Here is a 26,089-nt window from a genome sequence, read left to right as displayed (position 1 = left end):
CTGGGGCCACCGCCAGCTCTGACCGGTGCCCAGCGATGGACCTTTACCCTCAGACTGGTGTCTTCGCCTTGCGTTCTCTTAGCGGTAGTGATTTATCATTTAGTTCGTACCCAGCGATTCCCTTCAAGACAATAAAAGTACAACGAAATTATCTTCGATCAATCCGAACAACAGATCTATTTTATCAGACACACCATAGAACCCTTCTCTTACACCAGCTAGATGGATTGCATTATCACCAGAAAATAATATTCAACTCCAGTCGATCGACAAAAAACACTGCTAAGGCCGAATTATTAGTATTCCCTGTGGCATCCACAATACCGAGAGCAGGAAGAGGATCTGACTTGTCCATAGTCTTGTCACCCTGCAGCTGAAGTCATCTGATTAGCCTAACCGATTGTCATTGCCCTAACACTCCACCACACCTCAAGTCGAGTCTCATCATTTCATTGACCTTTTTCGTGTACCCTAATGACCTAATTTATTGTTAATCATTTCAATAAAGCTTAAGTCTATGTCGATACACAAAACCTCCATTCAGCTGTATCAGTCACCCATTCTTCCGTTACGCAACCACGGCAATAGGAAACTACAGAATATCAGTCTAGTTGAGGGATGAATGGACACATGTACGGCAGCTATTATGCATAATAAATAAACGTACTCCTGTCCTTTGCTGCTTTACCTGGAACTTCCTGATAATTGTAACCATGCAAGGTCCCACGGTAGCAATTTCATCCTTTTGCCTTATGGTCCCGATTTTCCTCTTGTTCCCCTTCTCAAGGTCTTCTAGTATCTGGTCAATCACTCTATTGTGATTCGTTTCCAGGAACATACGAAAAATGCATAGTACACTACTGCTACTACGTATCTTCTCCATCTTCCGCTCTTCATTTTTTTATGGTCCATACTTGAGTCTTTCTCGTTATGTTACGGTTAACTTTTCATTCACACACCTTGGATGATCTGGAAAAAGAAAAGTAAGAAAATAGGACACAAGAGCGTTTGTGGACCGCCTTCCTCCGACAACGCCGAGCAATCCTCCCATCCTAAAACTTTTCACCAAGCTTCATAAAAGTTGGGCCGGTAGCCTTTGCTTAATAACAACAAAAAATAAAACAAACACAAAATACGCCCTCCTTGCCGTTGGCGGATAAAAAAAAACACTATCATCGTCCGAGTATTTTTTTATGATGATTATCATAGGGGGTTAGCTAAGGTATTAGTGGTTATGCATGACACAAAGGCTAGCATGCTACTCCTCTTGGTATACCCCGAAGAAACACATGTACGATAGTTTTAGTTTTTGTCGTCGAGGTAGTCGATACACAATCAATTCAAATTTAACTTTTTAAACATTTTGTAATGTATTTCTTGGACTGACAACCTAACTTTTTATATTGCCATGAGGCAGAAACGACGTCGGCCCGATAAATCAATTATTTCTGTCATTATACGCCTCCCGATTTGCTGATTAATTAATACACCACAGATAAGATTTCTTCACATCGACAGAGATAAATACAGTATTCATACAGAAAACACACAAACATAATTACACAAGCAAAAATAGACTATTCGGAAATTCTGCAGCATTGCCTATACATCACCAGTAATAACTACTAATTATGTGATTATGACTGAATATATAGTATTAAAGTGTTAGGCAGCTCAGACTATGTAATTTATCTTACTCAAGAACTGTATAAAACTCGCAGCCACGTAGAAAAGTGCCAAACACTCATCATTAGATAAAGAATCCTAATCACACGATGTTGTGCTCGTCATCAGGCAGAACTGTGGGCATTATGTAACCCCTGCACCTACAGTTCAGGACAAGCGGAACATACTGTTCCTTGTGGACTTATATTTTCTCTTACAATTCTCTTTCTATCTTTCTTCGTACAGCTCTGATCATGACAGTCACTGATGTGTGTGTGTGTGTGTGTGTGTGTGATAAGCTATATATTACACACCAAAGACGATTTAGTACTCACTGATGTCACCGACGAGTCTGGAAGGATTACGGTGACTGTAAATGTTCGTGAGCGTCTCATGTTAGGGAAGCGTGCCCTAAGGGATCCTCGGGTGTGATCGGCCCGAGTGGCGACGCTGCCAGCAAGGAGGGAGAGGCGACGGGTCAGACGTCTGCCAAGACCTTCACTTTCAGGCCAGTCGCCGCGCACAACCACGCCGGACAGCAACAGGTCTTTCATGGAGGCTGACAGGTGGCGTCGAAGCCCGATGCTAGGGGCACGACCTTCACCCACTCCTTCTGAGGGTGCCATGAAGACATCCCGAGTCGAGCCTGACAAGCGACGACGAAGACCGTTTCCGATTCTAACCAGGCGGGACAGTCCCTCTCCGGGGCTCTCCCGCGCCGATTCGGACACTCTGCGGCGAAAGCCTCGAGCGCTCTTGAGCTCTTGCAAAGAGCTCGGCTCGGGGTGAGTCTCCACCTCCTCCTCGGGGAGAGGATTCTTGGAGATATCTTCCGGTCCTTCCATGTGGATGTATTCAGCTACACTCGCAGTAGGACATGAGGACATGCTAGGGTTCCGAGCTCTAGAACACACTCACTACACGCCGCACACAGACGTCACACTCAAAGGTCCACGATACGAACAACAGCTAAATTGTTAGGGGCAGGGAAAAGGGCGCAGAAGTGACACTGCCCACCCTCCAAGAATCATGCCCTCATCACCTGTCCATGGTCACTCCTGCAAGGGATTATCCCTCCATAGTTAAAAACAATGTCATATTTTGAAAACGATTTCCATGGTACTAATAAAAAGTCAAGTTACCGTTCATCAACCACTTGACTTATGATACCGTGGTGAGATGCAGTTCACTGATGAAAAGAGGCGAGAGCTATGGCGACACTACCACTCTCCACGACCGCCACACCGCGACTGAATCTTCTCACTCAGTGTACGTCACTCTCAGTTGCTGCTCACTACTCAGAAAGTGTGGCACGCTCTCACATACGGCAGAGTTGCGCAGCCCATCGCAAGTCGCAATATAACATATTTTGTCACTCATCCACGTTAACAACATTTCTCACCACTTCATATTATGGTGGTGCCTATATCCAAAACATGGCAGTGGGTAAAAAAAAAATGTTTATATGGCAACATTACCATATTGAGATTTTTTTTTTACTTTCACTTCACCTGTCCATCTGCATCAAGCGTCGGTGTGTGTGTGTGTGTGTGTGTGTGTGTGTGTGTGTGTGTGTGTACAACTCATCACAAACTAAACTTGTCACTTTAAATTCTAATCAACAAAAAAGAATATGCTGTATTTTAAAGTGGGTCATCCTCCATGAATCACATCCAAACAGTAAACCAGACAATAGAAAAAAACAAAGGAGAACAGAAAGCTCACTTGTTTGGCATTCAGTGACTACGGAAAGGCCTTCGACTCTGGAAACTGAAGCGATACTAAATGAGATTCGACAATTAACACTGTACTATAGGGTGCCTCCAATAGGACTCTTGAAAACATATGCAGGAATAATATAGCACCTATTAGACATTATAAAAACTCCAATGAAAGGGAAGACGGCAAAACCATATCACCTAAAATATAGCGGATGTGCTTAAAAGATATATGTAGAAAATAGTATAAGTGGTGCAATAAGAGAAATAAATGGAAAAGAATACTAAATACTGATGTAATCTTGATTTGCAAATAACATTGTTCTTCATAGCAAACCTAGCTGCAAATTGCAGATGATTATGAAACTAAACCTGGAAAGCCTAAAAATACGGATAAAGATCAAAAGATAGGAAATATTTAAGTCCAACGACCATGCTAAGCTGCAGAGATGCACCAAAACTGTTCTACATATTAATAACTATTATATTATCATAAGATCAAAGGAGTATACACCGAGACTGTAAGTAGGAGGTAACGTATATGAGAAGATACAGAACATAATGAATAACACCTTCCAGTTATTTTTTTAAGGACAGAGATGTTTGAGGAGCCTATGTTGGAAGGAAGTCAACTGTCAATGGATGAGATTCAAGTGAACATAGAGGTGTTAAAAATGATACAGGAAATAAGATGTGAGAATGGCAGTGGGACTAAATGGTGTGTCAGAATGGACCAATGTGCTAGACAACTAGCAAAACCAGTTAATTGTATCATCATGAGCTCTCTAAAGGGATATGTAGTACAGGAATGGAGGAGAGCATATATCATTCCGATATGTGAGTGGAAATAAGGTGAATTCTCTAGGGCAGGCGGTGGCCGAACTGGTAGCGTACTGGACCAACATTCGCCGCGTGATGGACGACGCGGGTTCGAATCCTCACGCTACCACTCGGATTTTTCAGTCACCGCCGAGTGGCTTAAAACTACCCACATGCTGTCCTGAAGACCACCCATCAACCCAGACTCTAGAGGAAGCCGTCCAAGCGAATCAAGAACGAGTTCCGGGGGGCAGCATGAGCCAATGCAAGATGGCGCCACTATAAACACTCGCCTGCGCCAGAACGGGCTGGGCCGACCATCAGGCCCCACCTGGAAGAAGCCTTGGGCTGACCATCAGGCCCCACCGGGAAGATGCCTACCGGCGCAATAGGCAACAACGTAAAAAAAAAAAATAAAAAAAAAAAAATACAGACTAGTGTCCCTAACCAGTATATTATGTAAAATATGTGAAAAAAAATAAAAAAAGGTGGATAAGGGTTTTGGGGGATGAACAATTACTATACCTTATACCTTAGTGGTGAATATCATACATGAAAGAGAAGGTTGAGTAGATTGTATATACCTGGAACTGGAAAAAAAAAGTTATCAAACTATTTTGGAAATTGGAAAAGATATGCTTTTTTTTCTTACTTGACCATAGTCCCATTAAGCTCTCATGGACCCTGATATTGTATTGTAAGGAGCTTGCATGATATATGATTTGAGCTTGGTCAAATTTACTGATATTTACTGGAGTTAAGTTTGACTAATGATATGTGTAGCATGTGGGTAATGTTTTGCCCCTTTGCAGTGGTCGAAAATTATTGGCTACTTGCTGTGTACAAGTCTTCAGTATCACTGCATCTGTGTGCTGACCACTTGTCCACTCCTTCCGAATTAAAATTTGTTAAAACGCATAGTAAAATATTCAAAATGGAAATGAGAACTATTATAAAAGATAGAGCTTCCTCATGGAGGAGAGTGACAAGCAGAGTACCCTAGGGGTCAGCTTTGGCTCCTATTAATATTGTTGTGCTGGAAGCTTCCCCCGGCGTCTATGGGCCTCTAGAAGGCTCCGGGAGGAGCGAGCTGGGGGGTGGGGAGCAAGGCCCCGTTCGCGCCCCGCGGGGCTAGCGGCCAGGGGCCAGGCGGGAAGTGTCAACTCACACATATTTTTGCTACATGTTCTTGTATGATCTAAAATATACTGTAACGTTCTAGACTGTACTGTTCTGGATATATATAGGAGAAGAGGGCGAGAGGAGACAGTCCCAGTCATAGTAAGCTAGTGGCCAGTGAAGAGTCAAGAGTGAATTGTATTACTAAGGAAGAATATTAAACTGCTGAAGCTGTGCAAGGTCTTTACATATCTCCCTCCCACGGAGTCTCTTGACGGTGACACTGAACCCAAGTAATACGTCCGGCTTAACAATATCTTTTGTATATGTTATCAATATGCTGGAAGGAATAAATAAATAGACCTGATTTGTGATGATGAGAAAATCTTGAAGGAATTGGTAAGCCATGAGAGCTCTAGAAAATAACAAGAGAATTCAATGAAATTATTGAGATGGAGCCACACATGAAAGGAGCTTAACCTGGTAGCTGCTGGGATCATGTTTCTTAAAGGCTTGTCTAAGCGAATTAATGAGAAAAATCATCACTCACACAAATCATTATATAATATATATCAATGCATTTGTGATCAGTTTATGCACCTTCGATTTTCGGGGGGTTATGTCAAGCCAAAAATCTGGCCCGTCGCTAGTACGCAGTAAACCAAAAATTTGGCCCGTTGCTGCTACCGGGTTAATGCCAAAAATGCCATGTTATGGAAATAGAAGAGTACAATGAGGCCTAGTGGAATTTATAAGATATTATGAAAATTGGTACCAAAGTAAAAGAAGTAAAAGGCCTGGGAGTGACAATACACGACAGTCTATCAACAGAAAGACAAGTCAACATGATTACAGGGGCAACATGCAGATAAATCAAACATGAGTGACCTTTGATGGGAAGGCAGTGGATGAGTGGTCAGCATGCGGGTGTGGTGTCCTGGTGGACCCAGGTTCAAGTCCTGCCCGCCACTACAAGCTAACAATTTTCTGTCATCACCGAGTGGCTTAACAATATCCACATGCTGTCCAGATGGCCACCTATCAACCCAGACTCTAGCAAAACTGTAAAGACAATCAAGTGGAGCACTGAGGGTCAGCATGAGCCAAGCAAGAATAAACCCATTATAAAACACTAGCCTGCATGACTATTGGACTCAGGTCAACCAATAGGCCCCATCATAAAAGTCTACTGGCGCTATAGGCCATAGGCAAAAATAAAAAAATAAATATAATTATGAGGTAATGCTAAAGGAATTTAAAGTCTATGATATAATGCAGGCATGAATATGTAGCTGTGGCATGGTTACTGTGCAGAAAGAAGTACATTAACCCTAGATCACTGTCCTTCATGATTATCGTCACAAGCGGTAGGCTTACTGCGCATGCACAAGAACCCAGGCAGTACCAACTTTCACCACCCACAAGTCCTCTATCCGTAGTGTGATCTACAAATGAGAGGTACTTGTTTTGCTCCAATGCATACATTTTATTTTCTGTCCTGAATATGATTATCATATAAAGGGACAGTGATATAGGGGTACATGAGGACACATCTGATTGGTATGCATATTTTTTTATTGTTTTCTGGCATATTGCAGTGTTTTAAAACTATATTTTTACACTGCCTCGAGTCATCACGGCAGGCAAGGGGAGTTGGAGGAGGAAGTTGGACACTACACTGCTGATAAAAGTGTATGTGAAACAGTTAAGTATTCTGTCTACAAGTGGTGAAGAAATTGAATGTACAGTAGGAAATGAAAATTAAAGAGGAGAGTGATAAAGACGTGACTGACGCTGACACTGAGGGTAAGGAAGGTTTAAGTCCAGCCATGACCTCCACACTGAGAAAAAGGCCCCACAGAATTTCACCAACCCCATCTCCACCCACAGCTGACCCAAAACCTGGCCCCTCCACTGTGGAAAACTTCCAACCTAGTCCCTCTAGTGCACCAACAGAGACGACACCATATTCATCATTCACTTACTCCACATCAGCATGCAGTGATGAGCTTGAGGAGGTTCAAGATTTTTTTTTTTTTTATCTTCTTTCACTGCTGAAATAAACCCAATCTTTGACAGCCTGGTCCAAACCAACCTGTGGTCCATAAGGCCTGGGGGGGCTGGGGCATTCTGGGGGACATATGGACTACACGTAGGTCAAGCCAGGACTGTCTACAAGCATATCTGGCCTACCAAGGGTCCTATGGAGATTTTTTTTTTTCTCTTTGTATCTCATTTTCACAGTTACATTCATTTTTTTTTTGTGTGTGTGTGTGTGTTTAGCTTATTTTCATTAAATAATACATATACAAAATTCCAAATTGATTGTAGTTTATCGAAAAATAAATGTAATAAAATTTGTAAGACAGATTTTTTAAAATTTTCCAAAAGGCTGTATACAGTCATATACAGGGATAGTGGTTCATGACCATCTGGAGGGACAGTAATCTAGGGTTAAGAAAATAGAGAGGATACAATGAGCTGCAACCAGATTAGTTCCCAGTCTAGTGCAACTATCTTATAAGGACAGGGTAGAGAAATTGAATCTGACTAAGTTGGAAGAAAAGAGAGAGAGAGTGTATTTGACAATAATGTTGAAATTAGTAAAGAGATTAAAAACTATGGACTGAGATCTTCTAATCACACATGGGAAGAATAAGAAGTTATGCATACATGTTAGGGAAGACCGGATCCAGACACAATATCATGAAGTTTAGTTTTCCAAATACAGTCAAGCCTCAGTTTACGAGTGCCTTAGTTTACAAGTGTTTTGATTTACGAGCAAAAAATAAAATCTCAAAAAATTATTTGGTTCACAAGCGGTGACTTGGTATACGAGCATCCTGTTTGTACAAGTCTTTTTTTATTTATTTTTTTATTTATGGCCACCTCAAGGGTGGAGACACGGGCTATATGTAGGCCATCGGGGTCGCGCGTACATCCGTCCAAGGAGGGACCACAGACCCTTACAGGGTGACAGTTCATGAAGGGGAGGGGAGGGGAGGATGCCGATAGACCGACCATCGGTTGACGTCAGCCTAGTCGACCAAGTTGGTCTATCGACGTGGACTGGCGTGTCTCTTTGTACAAGTTGAAGACGTGAGTGTTGCTTCCTTTTGTTCGTCGTCATCGCAAGACGAGAGTGCTCAAAACAGAAAACAGTGGAAATAGAATCTCAGATAGGGTTGCCAGCTTGAGATAAAAAATAAGGAACGCAACATCCCATTCTCCAATATAGAACGAATCAATATTTGAAGGAACGGGTGGCAACCCTAAAATTTTTCTAGCCTGCCATGACTGACAGCCGCTGCTGGTGAAGGCAGGAGGAAGGGGTAGGGACGTTATGATGCTTATTTTACACATATTCCAGGACGACCCTTGACATACATAATTTTACAGACTGGTTTTGTGGTTCCTCGAAACATGCGCTCACTACAGTTCTAAAATACTGAATTTTAACTGCTTAACTATTCAAACAGCCAAACAGGGAACAAATATCATTCCATATTTGAAGGAAATGTAGGCAAGTTGGCAACCCTAGTCTCAGTCAGCGTTGTGAACTTGTAGAGATAACATCCGTGCACTCTAGTCCGATTGCATTTGTGCTTTGGTGTGCGATCTTAAGTGTTTTCAGCACTACAGTGTGCATTCTGTGTTCTTTAACAATGTCCCCAAGAAAAATGGTTAAAAGGGATGGTGCTGCAGTCCTGGACGTGACTGACTCAAGTTCATCCTCCATCTAGGATGATACATTGGGTTATCTTCAAGTTGGTGGTCGAACGTACTTCCGGTGCCTCGAGAATAGGGAAACTGCGGCTGCTAAACCCTGTTGTGAAGCCTACATCTCAGGCGTAATTAGCAGTTGTGGGAGTCTCCGTAACAACCATAACACATTGATTTGTGTTTTATATTATTTATCATTGCTATTTGTTGGTAAAATTGCTTTAATTCTGGATAAAATAACATGTAAAATATTTTTTATATAAAATAATTTTTATGATATGGGATGCATTAATGGGATTTACATTAATTTCAATGGGGAAATTCCTTTTGGTATATGAGTGTTCTGATGTGTGAGCAAAATTCCAGAATTAATTAAACTCGTAAACCGAGGTATGACTGTAGAGGTATTAATACTTGGTAGTGGAGGTTGCTTTGGCAAGGAATATCCACGACTTTAAGTCTGAGTTGTATAAAAGCTAATTTGGAGCCAGGTGAATATGATTAACTCAAGTCCTGTATACTACAACTAGGTAAATGCACACACGCACGCACACACACACACACAAACACACACCTCTTTAATCCCACATAGCCACCTGTAAAAGTGCTTCATCCTGCAGGGATACAGAAAACCTAGGACATGGAAAAGAACAATATATGCTCTGGGGCTATGACTTTTATTTTCTTGCCAAAGACATTACAGGAGGGTTACATACTAATGCCCACCTCTCAGTCTTTTATTATAGGAAGCAAAAATGAGCTGCAAGCACCATATGAGTGGTAGGCAATAGAGCTGTCTCTTTCTGAAACTACATACATACCCTGCCTTATTTTGAAAAACTCAACCAATCACTGGGATTAGAAATCAAGATCTTGTCCACAACTTCATTGCTTATTCCTCTATGCAGCATCTTTGGGACAATGTTTTTCAAAATATGACAAAAGCCATGGCCACCATATGCTTCCTGTGGAAAAATGCAATGTTTTGTTAGCTTAGGCATAGGATGGTCTGATGGTTTTATCCTGTTGCTGCTGTGGAAAGTTATTTGGGGGATTTATTTTTATTGCTCTCATTATATTTACCTGTTCTTATAAATTCTTCGTATCCCTCTGACATTTCTTCTATCAGTTTGTTCATCACATTCTTTATCACACTCATATCCTGCTTCTCCTTGACATCTGATTCATTTCTTATTTCCTTCTCTTCTGTATCAAAGATTATTACTAACTTGTTTATATCTACAGCCTCTGTTTAAAATCTGGACAACTAATTCCTTCACCTCTTTCCTAATGTCAACCTCACAGGTGTTATTTGTCTTTTTTTGATCTCTTGTTTTCTATCAATCACTGAGTAAGTTCATTGTACAATAAGTCCTTACTTAACGTCGTCAATAGATTCTTGGAAAGTGCGTCATTAAGTGAAATGATGTTAAGCAAAACCAGGTTCACCACACTCATTGATATAAATAAAAGTTAAGTTCCTGTGGTATATTTCTAGTAACAAAAATATTATGAAGCTTTTAAATAGAGAAACCAGGCACTTCCAGTATTAAGCATTGACATAAATGTATATGCTATATATGCATTTAGGAAAAATTAGTAAAATCAAAAGATAATTTTTTACCTCATTGTTGGCTAGTCAGCGAGTGATGGCAGCATAGTGGGGAGGGAGGCTACTTGGACCCTTCCTCATAATTATTTTTCAGTGTACTTTTTAATTTTTCATCAGCAATGGCACATCAAAATGATGTTGAACAAAACATTATTCGCAGACTTACAAAACTCCATGATCAAAGGGATTTACTCTCACTCCTATGAATTATTTAGCAATTTTCAAACTTTATTTCTTTAGTAACTTCGCCTAGATTGATGTCATTTGGCACTTTTACTAAATATCTTAATTTTACTATTTATTCTGGTACCGTGCATCACAGTACTGTATAAATAATTACAGTACCCTCCCGAGTTTCACGCTATCCAAGTTTTGTAATCCTCAAGTTTCGCATTCAATCTTAAATTCTTATGATCCTGACTTTCACGCATTATCGCCCGGATTTTCACGCTGCTTTGACATGTACTTGTCACGTCTACCTACTGTCAGTGTCACGCGCAATTCCTTAAGGCGGTGTCACACTGGCCGTTTTCCTCCAACCTGGCAACCGGGGTTGCCCGTGAGCCCAACCAGGAGTGAGTTGTCGGTTGTCCGTATAGATGGAAAATGGTTGGGGGTACGAGCGACCGCGCGGCTATATGTAAACAAACAGACGACGGCAGTGCCTGAGGAGTGAGGAGCGGTGGAAAATGGACAACCAAGAAACTCGTAAAGTAGACTGTCAGAGCGGCTTTGTTTATTGTTTAATCGATACAGGGCAACTGCTTTGTTTACGTTGTGAATATGGACAGCCGACCTTGACCATGTGTGACGCACACCCGGAAAAGTTGGAGTTGCTGGTCGCCCCTATCGCCAATGCGGTTGGAGGAAAAAGGCCCAGTGTGACACCAGCAGTTTGAAGGCGCGGTCAGACAAGCCAGTTTCTCGGGAATTTCCCAGCGAAATTATCTCCCAACAATTTTCTGCCTCAAATTTATCCTCAAGTTTTGTCACACAGTGGACTGTTGCATTCTGGAATATATCAGCTGAAAAACAAAACAAACAATGGATCCAGACGATGCAGAGTTTGCTTTGTGATGTTCGCTGAAGAAAAAGAAAAAAGAAAACGTGTAAAAAAAGCATTTGTTGGTTCGTGAGTGGTTAGCTCGGAGACAAAGGGAGAGTGTGTTACAGCTTGCTACCATTACATGCCACGAGAACTTAGCAGTGAGGACCCAGACATGATGAGGCTACGCTTGGACAAGACTCAAGTCCAAGACCTGCTCAACCTGGTTACTCCAAGCTTATCTAGCTTTGTGGAACTCATTGTGGTACTGGAATAAACACAACTTACCGACCTCACAAGAAAATAACCGACATGCTGGTGACTGAGTTTCTGACTAGAATCTCGAGGAGCTTCCCGTGAAATGCAGACGACTTTGAATCTCTGTACAAAATTCTCGAGAAACTAGCGGTTGGGTGACCATGTTCACACGTACTGGGGCAAGATTCACAGAGATGCGCGCTAATGGCCTGTGGTAAAAGCTACGAACTGATGATTTAACTATCAATGTTGACTTTAAATTCACAAAGCTTTCGTTTTGTCATAGTCAGAGGCCGCTGATTGGATGAGCGCCGTCAATGACATCATTGGACTCGGCCAATCACAAGCACGTTTTCAGAACTGTCAGCCAATCGTAAGGCAGAAAAAAGTTGGAAAGTTTTGTTTAGTTGGCACAACATCTGTGGTCATATGCCGGAGAGAGACAAAAAGGGAAGAAATTATAGGAGAAGGAAGCAGATCCCAGGAGACGGGACACTACCCCCGATTAATACCTGGTACCCATTCACTGCTGGGTGGACAGGGGTGTAGGGTATCGGAAAAGCCGCCCAAATTTTTCCACTCTGCCTGGGAATCGATCGAAAGGCAGCCTGCCACCTTCAGCTGCAGCTTCAAAACGACTTGTTTTCTCTTCACATTTTCTTAATTTTTACACAGTACGTATTTTGAGATAACAAGGGAGTAAAGTGGGGAAAAAAGTCAACTTCTCCACGGGCTGGAACAAATAAGTGCTTTTTCAGTGTTTTCAATATCCCAAGTTTCGCGATCCGCGAGTTTAGCACTATACGTGCGGAACGAATGTAGTGCGGCAACTAGGCCTGATAGGGGAGCCTCCCATAACCCACCTGGCGAGGGGGGTACCTCTTTGGCCGACTCGGTAAGGAGTGGCTCTCCTGTCATGCTGGTCGTGGGCTCAATCCCAGGCAGCTGGCGAATACACTCTCCTTGTCTTGATTAATTTCTTGTGTGTTTCGATACACGCAGAGGACGTGTTGGAGAATAGGAAAGAGAAAAAGAGAAAACCTCGGCGTTTCACGAAACAAGCGCGAAGCTCAGGAGGGTACTGTAATTTATCTTGCAACTGCATGAAATATTGGTTATTGGTGCTGAAACAACTTCAACTATCATAATCCACCTTACCAAGCACACTGTATAGAAATTACTCATCAACTAACATTTAAAATACTACTATGAAAAAAAAAACTTCTTACCTTGCAACTGCAAGCATGAAATTTTGAAGAGGCATTGTAATTTGCTGTTGATGCTGCGACAGCATCTATTATCATATTTCAGTTTGCTCAATACACTACTCTATTAATTACTTACTAACTTCTAACACAAATTATAAAAAGAATTGAACAATATCTTACCAAGCGATGCACTGTATGAATATCATGAGCAATGAGAATTTTATCCTCAAAGCCATTATCCACAAGGTGTTTGATGCGCTGGATTCGCTGGGCATCAGATGGCATATCAGTGGATGTTTCAAGTTGGTAATGAGAAGTCTCTATACCAAACAAGTCATATTCACAGAAAGTTCCAAGAGATGCGAATTCGGAAAGAGCTTCCACATCATTGAAGGTTCCTGAAAATGAAAACCTAAATGCAAATTCCAGATAAAATTACATTTAAACATTAGCACACCTAGAAAAACTATTCTAAAGCACATTACAGTAAACCCTATCTTTAATAAATCAATTGGGAGGAAGGGATTCAAGCTTTTCGCATATAATGAACTTTGTTCATGATATACATAATTATAACGAACTTTGTTCATTATAATTATGAGCTGAGAGCTAACTATTTCTGACCACCTCCATAAATAATGAAGTTTGTTCATTACAAATACTACACACACAGGAAAATTCAAACCTCCTCCTCCTCCTCCTCCTTCAACTTTTACTTCCTATCAACAAAGAATGATCTAACTTTGTTGTATAGAAAGTCTCATTAGTGAGGAAGCATATATGAATTTTACGAGTCAAGACCTATAGTAACTGTATCGGGTTTTGTTAGGTAAGATTAGGGTATCTTTAAACACATGATTGCCAACACCTTATGGTATAAATCAACAAATAATGACCTCACTTTGTTGTATAGAAAGTCTCATTAGCAAGGAAGCATGTATGAATTTTCTGATTCAAGACTTATAGTGTTTGTTTTGGTTTTGTTAGGAGAAGTTAAGGCAGTGGTGGGCACCGCTAACCAAAAAGTTAGCTTTGCTAACTGGTAATCCACTAACTAAAAGGTAAGCTTCACTTACACTAAACTGATGAAGAAATTAGTGGAAGCTAATGCTACCTGATAACTTTTTTATATGGATTTAGCTTCAGTATAGTATTTTGGCTCTAAGACCCTTAAAACGAACATAGGACCTGAAATCTCAATATGTTGTAGACTAGACATAGAGCTTTCCAATAAGGTATAGCATGCCAAAATCAGGTGATGATAAGTTTATTTCTTGTCAGGTGGAAAATATTGAATTCTTGTTATTTAATCACGAGTTCAAAGAGTTGGAACTGGAAGATGCACTACCCTAAAATACCAAAAGGTTTCTCTAATAATTGTCCAATTACCCTACTTTAAGGCATAATTATAATTATTTACCCAAAAGTGGAAGCCCTGGAATTATTGTGCCAGGTGGCTCAACTGGCGCTGTGTCTGTCCACAACGGACAAGAACAAACCTGTATGAATTTTTTAGTGGACTTAAAGTTAGTGGAGGAGGAACTACATTTAGCAAAAGCTAATTGGCCTGTTAACTGTTTCCAAAGCTATCGAAAACGCTAATCAGCTAACAAAAAAGTTAGCTTCGCTAATTAGCGGTTAGTGGAACTGTGCCCACCACTGAGTTTAGGATATCTTCAAACACATGATAGCCAGCACCTTAAGGTGTAAATCAACAAAGAATGACCTCACCTTGTTGTATAGAAAGTCTCATTACTGAGGAAGCATATATGAATTTTCTGAGTCGAGACCAATAGTAATTGTATCGGGTTTTGTTAGATTAAGTTTAGGGTATCAGGGTATCTTCAAACCCATGATAGCCAATACCCTTTGGTATAAATCAACAAAGAAGGACCTCACTTTCTTGTATAGAAAGTCTCATTAGTAAGGAAGCATATATGAATTTCCCGAGTCAAGACCTACAGTAACTGTATCGGGTTTTGTTAGGTTAAGTTTAGATATCTTGTAGACCCGTGTTAGCCAGAACCCTATGGTATAAATCAACAAAGAATGACCTCACTTTGTTGTACAGAAAGTCTCATTAGTGAGGAAGCATATATATATTTTCTGAGTGACGACCTACAGTAACTGTATTGGGTTTTGTTAGGTTAAGTTTAAGGTATCTTCAAACCCATGATAGCCAGAAGCCTATGGTGCAAATTAACAATGAATGGCCTCACTTTGTTGTATACAAAGTCTCATTAGTAAGGAAGCATATATGACTTTTCTGAGTCAAGACCTATAGTGCTTGTTTTGTTTTTGTTAGGTAATGTTAGGTTAAGTTAAGGGTAACTTCATACCCATGATAGCCAGCACCCTATGGTATAAATCAACAAAATCAACACAAATTTGTTTTTTTGTTTTTTTCATTCTTTTCAAATTAAAAGAAATCAGTGGATTTTGCATACTGTAGGCAAAAAGTATGTGCTAAAATTGTATTTAGGATTTTTTACTTAACTTACAAGGGACTTCTATTATCTCTTTCATATCATTCAGATGAGCACCATAGACGTTAACTACAAAGTATTAAAAATACACTAGGATAAAAAAATAAAAAAATAAAAAATAAATAAAAAAACTGAAGGAATACTAACCCCAAAACAGTTGAGAGTGAATATTTCTTAATATAAAAATAAGAGAAAGAGAGCACATGAAAAATAACAAAAAAAGGATTTGTATATATACTAACTGTCAAGATGTCCCATCACCATTTTCTTGACATCTCCACCAGACTCTGTGTAGATACGGAATATTTCTTCTGGGGCACTGGGGTGGCGGCCTGGGTGAATCATTACTGGACAACCAAGGCTTTCCTGAGTCTCTCCAGATGCTTGAATGGATTTTCGTTCAAATTCTGAAAATATGTGTTGCTGAGAATTAACATTCCATGTTTACTCATATAACATCACTCATTTGATAAACATATATCTCAATGAAGTGCCTGCTTTTAATTTTTGCCTGTTACATACATCTATAAAATTTGCCAAATAACTGATATTTTCCAGTTTAAGTTAGTTATGGATATACGTAATACATATAAGATCTTGTATTTTTATTGCCCTTCAATTTCAACAATGAAAATTGAAACACTTGTACTACACTATTATTGAATCAAAATCATCTACAGCCTTTTCCAACATCTGGGTGTGTACACAAAGAAAGCAGGTTGCCCACACGCTGATTACCAGCTCTGACCCGCACTGGCAGATTACAATAAAGGACACGGGTAACCCCTGACCTGCACAACGAGGGACAAGGACACTGTGTATATGTCAGTTGTGATCCACCCAGTGTTCAGTCAAGATGTCAAGCTCATCATCTGACAAGGAGTTCATGTTGCTGGACAGTATTCATACAAAACTTACAAGGAAAAAAATTGTGATACATGAAATTAATTGCAAGAGAGAACAGCTGTGAAAAATCATTGTTCTTCTATATCCTAAAAGGGATTTTTTCAGTACACAAGGATGACCCAAGAGACTTCCACCTATATTCTCGAGAGAGTTGAACATCGTTGAGTGAAAACATGGTGTAACTGGCATGTACAACTTATTTTACCAGAAAAAAGACTTATCATCACCATTAGGTGAGCTGAATTCAAATTCTAAAATCAAATTCATGTGATTATATAATGGTACAATGACAATTACAGAAATGAGACAATCTCGCTCAGCATGTCTGCCAGTGCTGGAGGAGGCAAGAATGGTCTGCAGAAATAGGAGAGCAGGTTGGAGCAGGATGCTTGCTCCGACACGCTCAAGCTAGTTTCCTCTGAGCATGTCTACACTTGTTTCAGTGGTATAATTCTCGGAGTGGGTCAGCGCCGGTAGCCCGCGCAGGTAAACCTGCTACGCACCCTATAGTATTTCCACAAGAAACTGGCGGATGGGGTAGTGGCGGCTGCGGGGTCAGCCCCGCCCTGCACCTTGCCACACACTCTCAACACCTCTCGCTTCCTCTCATGTCAGCTATTAACTACCTTTAAATTAATTAAATTAAATAATTGGATAATCCAATAAGGTCATATAGTGTTAAGATTGTTTTGTTTTTAGGATAATAAAGATTTTGTATAGATACCACGACACTTGACAACGTTGGAATACAACTTTGTCAAGTGTCATGGTATTTATACATAATCTTTGTTATTATCCTAAAAATAAAACAATCTTAACACTATATGACCTTATTGGATTATCCAATTATTTAATTTAATTAATTTAAAGGTAGTTAATAGCTGACATGAGAAGCGAGGTGTTGAGAGGCTGGCACCCAGCACCCCACTACTCGTGGAAATACTATAAGAATAAAGTCCATTAGGTACCGATCCTCACACACACACACACACACACACACACACACATACAAAAAAAAAAAAAAAATAAATAAATAAATAAATAAATAAATAAAAATCAATCAAGAAGACCATGCAAAGCATGCATGCACCCTATGAATAGTCTGCAAAAGTCTTAAAACTAATTGATGTCACACATCCAATCTAAAGCATGAGGAATAAAAGTGGCCTTTGAAGAAAAAATTGTTATTGTTAAGCCTTAACTGATTTCTACTGAAGCATAACTGTATAGTAAATCTTTACTATCCACAAGGCTAAGAGGATTAACAAACTAACAGGATAAGATATTTGCATTTGGTAAGGTTAAGGTTCTGCAGGAAAAATATGGCTAGATTCCATGACCTTCCTGCAACCCCAAATAGTTATGTGTCCCCATTTGATTATTCTGACACTCTACCATAGTATTTAAGTATACAGTCTATGTATGATCCAGACATTCTGGGAAGGAAGTGAAGAGGATAGGAATGACACAAAAACAAAAGTTAGGATGCAAGAAAATAGAGGGGGACCGAGAAAGATTCGCACCTTTACACAAAGACACTTCCAAGATAGCACAACTTGCTCTCTTCTTCACTTCAGAAGCTCCTTTGCTATCTTGAATAAACTCTGAAGGCATGGTGACCATCTGAGTAGGCTTGGATGGAAGCAAGGTAGTGATTTAGTTAAGTCTTGAAGCCCAATTAACCCAAAAATAATTAGGACCAACCACATGCTAACTTTGAGATATACAATACATTGTCAACCTAGGTGATCAATCCTGACCATGCAGTCACTATTCATTTTAAGTGAATTGTTTTGTTGGAAAATCTTTCATTTCAACATTTAGACAACAAAGAATGACATTTTCAGCACCTGGGGAAGTGTAACACTACACAGAAAAATAATTAGAAGGTTGTAAGAAAGGTGTACAACTGTTACCAGTAAAGTGGATTCACAAAGACTGATGCATCCTAAAACTGGTGTCACACTGAGCCTTCTTTTTGCAAGCTGCTGGCTCAGCACTGAACATTTGCTGGTGAGCAAATGAGCAGTATCATCACACCAAAGGACCAAAACTTTTGTCAAACATCAAGCCTTACTGTCAGTAGTGTCCTATATATAAATGAACCACAAACATCCTCAACACAGTTTTTACATGTCTGTCCATTATGAGGACAACTTTCTGGAGGGTTTCAAAGAATCAGACTGGTTGAGGATGGCAATTTTTCTTGTCTACATCCAAGCCCCTGGTAAGTCATGACGAGCTGTTCTTTGTTCAGATAGGGAGCACAAACTTCTCATGAGATTGATGAACTGGTCAGCAAATGCTTGGTACCTGACAAACAGCTTGCAACAAAAGGTTCAGTGTAATGCTAGCTTAATATATCTTATTCATCACAGTTACCCTAGTAGGCTACAACCATTTATTGCACAAATAAGATGTAGTGAAGCAAAGGTTTGTGCACATATATATGGTATAGCTAAGTAAACTTAAAGAAAGTCTATAGTATTGACAAAATTTGTGCATGACATTTTGTGCAAACATTACGCAATCAAGTATATATTATGAAATAAAATACCAAAGATGTGTAATAATATAACATCTGTCTGCTCTCCATCTGCCAATATGTATTGTACTGTGTTATTATGAGACCTTGAGATGGATGGACACCTTCCTATTGCTCTCACTGTCTTGTGTCAATGTATTGGTGTAATAACTCAAGGACAGAGCAATGTTAAATCTTTCCACAAGCTGCAGAGCAGATATCAGCTGAAGATGGAAAGAGGAGGGAAGAAATGAGTGAGGAAAGAAGGAAGTTGGAATGACATGGAGGGTGTGAGGGTGGACAAACCCCAATTGACATGTGGACAACAGCTGGTGATGCTAGTATTCTAGCCACCCCAAACTTTCCCAATATATGCACTACATATTTTTTGTATGTAGGATCTATCATGTGTTGTGCCACATTTCCAGATATAAAAGAATATCTTATGAGTAGAAAATACTCTACAAATGTACTGTTTTTTGTATTTATGGTGCAAGCTGGATTGAAAGTTCAATTAATAAAAGCATTCTGCCTTTGACTGGATGCTGGATGGAGAGTAAGGGAGGAGGGACTGTTGAAGGAATGAGAGTGAGGGAAAGTTTGGCAGGGATGTATAGGTAGAGGCAAGACAGGGAGCAAGGGAGGTAGTGCAGAAATGTTGTTGCTACACAATAAAGCTTAATATATAGTTCATGATCCATTGCCTTCAAAATAATAAATCATGTTTGTTAGCACAACTCCGTCTTCTCAGCAGACTTGTAGGGAATTTATAAACTTTGCATCCCCTCTCCAGCCTGTTACAACAGCCGCAAGCCAGGCAGCAAGGCATTGCAACATTAAAAGGTAGCCGTGTCCGATCCAAAAATAGGAAAAATGATGTTTTTGATACCGCAGTTCAAAGTTGGTGCGGTGCTCGAGGGGCTAATAATGGCGCCCAGTAGCCTTATACACAGGGCCGCCTATGTCGGTACTCTCTCTATCAAGGGACTCTAATTTGGACAGGTGAGAATCCCTTTTCCCATGTGTTCACCCAGTCACCATCCGAGGGAAAAACAAAATACCAGGAGGCCCCAGATTATCAATGTTCAGGCCCAAAAAGAACAACCAGGGTAACTGGACTATTGATGACTAAATTAACAGATTTTTACTATATTAAGAGATTAAGTATGAGGATCCATAAAGTAACTTACCATTTAATGGAAATGAGCATCCAATTTCCCCAATGAAGCCACATTTGATATGTGGAGCATCTTTACATCCAGTGGTAAGCTCATGTGTGATTGTGTTGGCCATGTCCTCTACAGATAATCCCAAAGTCTCTTTCTTCTGAGTTACCATTAAATAATAACCTGAAAAAAAAGGTAATAATATAAATTATTTGAAAAATTTAAAACAAATTCAGCACACAAACCAACTGCTTTTTAATGAATGCAAATAGAAGTACAAAAAGTAACAAACTCTGTGCACCAATCAGGAATAAATTACTAACTTTATGCAAGAACAATAAATGCAATACATAAATAACTCTATTATTCCTTTACCTGTGTCTTTTTCTATACTTTTCCTCAGTTCTAAAAATAGTTTCTGTTCACTTGTATCCAAATTTTTACTTCAGACTTTAACCCTAGAATGGAAACCCCCATGCCATTTGACACATAAATTCAAGCGTTTTTGAAACTCATGCTCACTATGGTTAAACTTGGCGGACTTTGGAAACTCATTCATGGGCATGTATTAGTGTGTCTGGTGCCTTGGTGAGGAGAGGGTGTGACAGTCCGCTGCTCCTTCTCATTTCTCTGGTGTGAGTGTCCTTGGTGTCATTCGGCACAACATTTCCTGTAATTTACTCACTCACTGCAGTAAGCCTGTGTGTCCAAAGGACTCCAGTGTGCTGTGTGATGACTGCCGTGAATTGGAATAATAAGTAACTATGTAAATTTTATATTGCACATGCAGATTTACAATAGCTATGTTGCTGTATATTCACCATGATATATTAGTACCGCCAAAACTGCGCACGTAAAATGTATGTTTTATATTTGTTCCAGGTGACATGTTTTTTCCAACATTGAAGACTCACTGGCTTCCAAGGGCACTGGACACCCCTCAAGAGTTATACGGAATACTTAGTTTTCATATAATCCATATACTTTTTTTTACGTAGTAAAATTTTAACCCGGTAGCAGCAGGGATCATGTTTCTTAATGGTCCATCCAAGTGAGAAAAATGAGAAAAAATCACCCCTCACACAAACCATTTCATAATATATATTAAAGTATTTGTGATCAGATTATGTATCATCTATTTTTGGGGGTTTATAACATGGCACAAATTTGGCCCGTCGCTGCTACACGGTAAAGCCACAAATTTGGCCCGTCACTGCTTCCAGGTTAAGTTAAGTATTTTTTGGAAGTTTTTTTGATTTTCATAATACATAGAAATGTGAATTTTTTTTTACAGAAATTTTTCCTCAAATATGTTCACAAATACTTATTTTTGTAAACCAATACTCTTCAAATGCAGTAAAGTATGTAGTAGTTTTTTCTTATTCTTCTGGTTATTTAAGTCTACATATTTCTTATTTTCCTTAACCCTAGAATGGAAACCCCATGCCATTTGACACATATGAATTTTATAATAATTTAATTTTAATTTTATTTAAATTTCATTATATATTTTTTATTTTTCCAAAGAGCGGTGCCAAATGTCAAAGGGTTTCCCTGCACCATCATGAAAATGAGGGTTTCCATTATAGGGTTAACTTAGATCTTAGAATAAAAAGATAAAATAGAAAGCAGGCAAGGCATTGGCACACTAATATGGGGCTAACAAAGTAAATATCATGCAAGTAGAAATTCTAAAGAGTTGTCAAACAGTGGCTGCTTTAAAGCACAACAAAGTGATATAGTGGATGAGACAGGGGTTAAGGAAACGGATACAATAATTTTTTTTCTTTCTTTCTTTTCTTTCTTTTTTTTTTTTTTTATGTTTCGCCTATGGCACTGGCAGGCTTTCTTGGTGGGGCTTGCTTGTTGGCTCCATCCCATTCTGGCCCAGGCAAGTGTTTATACTGGCGCCATCATGCTTGACTCGTGCTGTCCCCAAGGGCTCATCTTTAATCTCCAATTTTAAGAAAGAATCTAAAGTCCAGGCTGACATGTGGACTTCAGGACAGCATGTGGGTAGTCTTAGGATGGAAGATGAAGTGTATGATCATGAGCTTATTCAGAAGTTCAAAATAACCTCACATCTTTGCATTGTGAAGACAGCTGAACTTGATGAAATGCCAGAATTTTCTCTTTACTACACTCCAACATGACCTCTGCGTGTAATGAAACACACGAGAAATTAACCCAGATAAGGAAAGGTTTTGCCGGTGCCGGGGATCGAACCCGCGACCAGCGAGATGGGAGAGCCATTCCTTAACCTGTCGGCCAAAGAGGTACCCCACTCGCAGAGTGAGTTATGGGAGGCTCGCCTATTAGGCAGGTTGCTGCACTACATTGATACTCCACATTAATATTAACACATAAAACTCTTAAACTTATAATAAAAATTATTTATGTCTGCTGTTATTGATTGATAGGGGTATGTCGTCATGGCACTGCAACCGCTATGGTTATAAGGTGGCAATTAGTGCTAGGAACATACCTGCCCCTGCTACAATGTTGACTCCATGCTTCATGGATATGTCATGCATGAAATTTACATTTCTTTTGATCCCAAAAGAAGTGTTTTCCACAATGGTACCACCACCATATTTCTTGAACTGTTCCATCTCCCGCATCACTGCTGCCATAACTTCTGTTGAATTGAGCTGCAAATTTTTTTTATTGCTATATCTGAAACGTTAGTAAAACAAAGGTGAGCGAGAAATAATATATACAAACAAAGTTAAGGACAATAGTAGCCTATACACAAAAAATGGAACTGAAACTTTGTGAGTAATAAAAATATCAGAGAATGATATGAGTAAAATCAGGGAAAACAGTGCTCTAAATTTTGGAATTAGAATTTGATGCTTAAAAGTAGCTACAGATACTCCTCGACTTACAATGGGGTTACGTTCCAAGAAACCCATCCTAAAGAGAAAATACTGCAAGTCCAATTTACACCTACCAAACATTATGGCTTGGCCCTGCCTTAAAGATGCTCAGAACACTGATAATAAAATGAAGAACAGACAATTAAAAATCTAAAATATGATTGTTATGCTCTATTGTTATGCATCATCTTAGTAAAAACAATGTAAATTGAAATATCATAACCTGAGGAGCAACATCAAATCAAATACATAATCCTTTCATTAAAAAAATAATTGAAAAAATTCCTTGAGTAAATTGTGACTTGCTTTCAAATGTATGAGATGCTGAGGTAATACAGACTTAAATCCATCATCATTACCAAGTTATCCAATCTCACTAACAAATAATCCTTTAAAACCTGTTGATGATCCCATCCTTTACAAAGAAGTTGTGTACTCACAGGAATACCTCTAAAGATATACTACTGGAAGGTACTGGTAAATAAAAGTTACTTTCATTAAAAGATCCCTGATAAGGCCATATACATATAAATTCACACAAACATGGATATAACAGTGAAGGTAGAAGTAAAAATGGGAATATACACAATAGCTTTTCAAGGCCTCTATACTCATCTCCGTCACATTAACCGTTAACCTCATGACAGATAATAACCCATTACCCCCAGGACACAGGAGCAGCATGACATCTGGGTTGCCACAGTTTACTTTCCCCAGGTTTTCCTAGGCACCCATTTCTCGTCCAGCGTGATATGGAGGATTATTAGCTGGGTGGGCCACACGCCAACTAGTCGGGCCAGGACTCTAACTCAGGCCTGCAAATTAGTAGCTACACATGGTACCCATTCCACCACAGAGTAAAAAGGTATGACAAAATATTAATGAAGTCATGTGTAAAGGGTAGATAAAGAGCACTGTAGAATTGGCTTCTACATTAGGGGTACAACAAGACAGGAATTAAAATGCTTCATCTATACACTTAGCACTTATTAACTCCATAATTGAGAGTATAATGAAAGACACTATCCATTACTAAATCTGCTCAACTTCATGTCATCTCAGTATTTCAAAACACATAGGAGATTGTTCTAGTCACGAAAGGGTGTAATAGCTTTCTGATGCTGGGGATTGAACCCACAACCACCCAAACGGGAAGCCACTTTTCTAACCAATCAGCTCAAGGGATACCCCCAACGCTAAGTGAAATTTTTAGGATTCTTCCACATCTGGCAGGTCTCTACAAAAGGAGTTCTCTCATAACTACCTTAGCATGCCTAGCTACAAATCCACAGGCATTGGTTCAAATTCTGACCCAGGCAGTCAGCATGCAGCTCACCCAGCTGTTCATCCTCCCTTTCGGACTGGTCTGTAAGTCATACCTGGGGAAACTTGGGCAAGGTAAATTGTGGTAATCCCCGACTTCACACTGGCCTGTGTTCTGGGGTAATGGGTTCTTCGAACCACAGGATCAAAGGAACAATGCCACAGAGATAAGTAACACAGCCAAACGCAGTTATAGCATATGCACCCAACTTTACCTTTACCTAAAGTCATGCATTTTAAACACTGACAAATATTACTATAACACCCACTTTACCCCTAGATTTGAAATACATACGGATTCTGTCTAATCCAGCCAAGGTTGGCCAAGGTAAAATCAGATGCTTCTAAGGGCTTGTCCTCAGGTTTTGCTGGAAGAAATATATCCCCAAAGTCCATATAAAGGTGTTCATGGGTAAGGGTTCTACCAAGAGAGGAGGGCTCCACCAGGCCACACACTGAAAAAAATAAATAAAAATTATATATATATATATATATATATATATATATATATATATATATATATATATATATATATATATATATATATAATATATATATATATATATATATATATATATATATATATATATATATATATATATATATATATATATATATATATATATATATATATATATATATATATATATATATATATATATATATATATATATATATATATATATATATATATATATATGTAAGACTTTACATTTTTCTTCACTGAATTGTAACAGCCACTTTTTGATCCATTCCTGAAGCTTGGTGAAATCTTCTTGTAGGAAATCTGCAGTCAACGGGTTAAAATAATCTTGTTTTGAGTTAAAAGTATAAGCAGTAGGCTGAATTATTTAGGGGGGTTAGAAGATTGCCTTTATCCTGTACCTTGAGAATTTTGCCTATTTCTAATGTAATAGGTAATTTCTTTTTCATGGCTTGATATTGCATTCCTTACCATTGGTCTAACTTTGATACTTTGTGTTTAGTGCAACTCAAACTGTCTCCTTCTTTTGTCTGTGAACCAGTGTAAGACTAATCTAAGTTTAAATGCCTTTCTTCCGGGTATTTATTTATTTCTAAAACTGTTGCACTCTGGAGTTTGACACTTATAATATTTTCTAACACATCAAAATCAACTAAGTGTCACTATCCCTTCAATATCTCATGCTTCTTAAGGGAGACATGAGGTGAGCTATATATGGTCACCAAATAAAACTATCCTGAATAAAAAAAAAAAGTCCATACCTGTCTGCACTTTGCCTTTCATGTTTCCCCTGCAACAAGTCGTTCAGCTACTTTATATATATATGCACGTAGGCCCGTGGATATCCTTCGCACCGGCAGGTTCTAAGGAAGTTTTTGTTTTAATTTCTTCCCGTGGCTGCTGATGTATTCTTGAAATAACTGAGAGCAGCCGTGGGCAAGCAAGGCGGGGCAGGAGTGGTAGACTGGTAGAGGAATCAGCCGCTTATACAGGGCCTGGCAACAGCTGAGGCGACAACGACCTTCTTTTGAGCTGTTCCGCTTTGTAACGATGAGCTCTGTTTTTCTTTCCGCTGACTGCTTTTCTATTTTCTTTTCCTTTGTTTTCTTCACTTTAGCTTACTCTGGACTTTTCTTTATGCGTTTCTCTTTTCT

At 39.3% G+C, this 26,089-nt stretch overlaps 2 protein-coding genes and 1 long non-coding RNA gene across 5 annotated transcripts in view; 1 reads left to right on the top strand and 2 right to left on the bottom strand.

Annotated features, from left to right (window-relative positions):
- The window catches only part of LOC127007104 (uncharacterized), an 88,188-nt gene extending 85,084 nt beyond the window's left edge, over positions 1-3,104 (bottom strand). The window contains exons 1-2 of one of the 2 annotated variants that reach the window (XM_050877714.1): positions 2,808-3,093; positions 2,001-2,723 (exon numbers count right to left, since the gene is read on the bottom strand). In XM_050877714.1, coding sequence (XP_050733671.1) covers positions 2,001-2,552 — 552 coding nt within the window. In that variant the 5' untranslated portion in view covers positions 2,553-2,723; positions 2,808-3,093. Of the gene's footprint in view, positions 1-2,000; positions 2,724-2,807 lie in introns of both variants that reach the window. The other variant, XM_050877715.1, reaches the window with a different exon arrangement.
- LOC127007107 (uncharacterized) overlaps positions 1-22,728 on the top strand; it is a 65,201-nt gene extending 42,473 nt beyond the window's left edge. The window contains exon 3 of the long non-coding RNA XR_007760072.1: positions 21,132-22,728. This is a non-coding gene — a long non-coding RNA (uncharacterized LOC127007107). The remainder of the gene's footprint in view (positions 1-21,131) is intronic.
- LOC127007105 (phosphotriesterase-related protein-like) lies at positions 9,701-26,089 on the bottom strand. Of its 2 annotated transcripts, XM_050877716.1 has the most exons (7): positions 25,697-26,089; positions 24,747-24,906; positions 22,735-22,925; positions 20,274-20,432; positions 15,896-16,060; positions 13,348-13,565; positions 9,701-10,009 (listed from the first exon to the last, which is right to left on the bottom strand). In XM_050877716.1, exons 1-7 carry the CDS (start codon positions 25,716-25,718, stop codon positions 9,872-9,874), a joined length of 1,053 nt encoding a protein of 350 aa, XP_050733673.1. In that variant the 5' UTR covers positions 25,719-26,089; the 3' UTR covers positions 9,701-9,871. The 2 variants fall into 2 exon arrangements, with proteins under 2 accessions (XP_050733673.1, XP_050733674.1); XM_050877717.1 differs by lacking the exons at positions 22,735-22,925; positions 24,747-24,906; positions 25,697-26,089 and adding an exon at positions 20,772-21,132.

The sequence above is a fragment of the Eriocheir sinensis genome, chromosome 34 (genome assembly GCF_024679095.1).
Source record: "Eriocheir sinensis breed Jianghai 21 chromosome 34, ASM2467909v1, whole genome shotgun sequence".
Classification (NCBI taxonomy): domain Eukaryota; kingdom Metazoa; phylum Arthropoda; class Malacostraca; order Decapoda; family Varunidae; genus Eriocheir; species Eriocheir sinensis.
Note: the sequence above shows the minus strand (reverse complement) of the source record. Positions and strands in the feature narration are given on the sequence as shown.

Excerpts from the sequence above, each read along its gene's own strand:
- LOC127007105 (XM_050877716.1), bottom strand. The coding sequence starts at position 25,718 with ATGAAAGGCAAAGTGCAGACAG. Across the intron at positions 22,926-24,746 it reads GGCTGGATTAGACAGAATCC|ATATAGCAATAAAAAAAATT; the intron begins GTATGTATTTCA and ends CTAACGTTTCAG. Across the intron at positions 20,433-22,734 it reads CAACATTGTAGCAGGGGCAG|GTTATTATTTAATGGTAACT; the intron begins GTATGTTCCTAG and ends CTTTTTTTTCAG.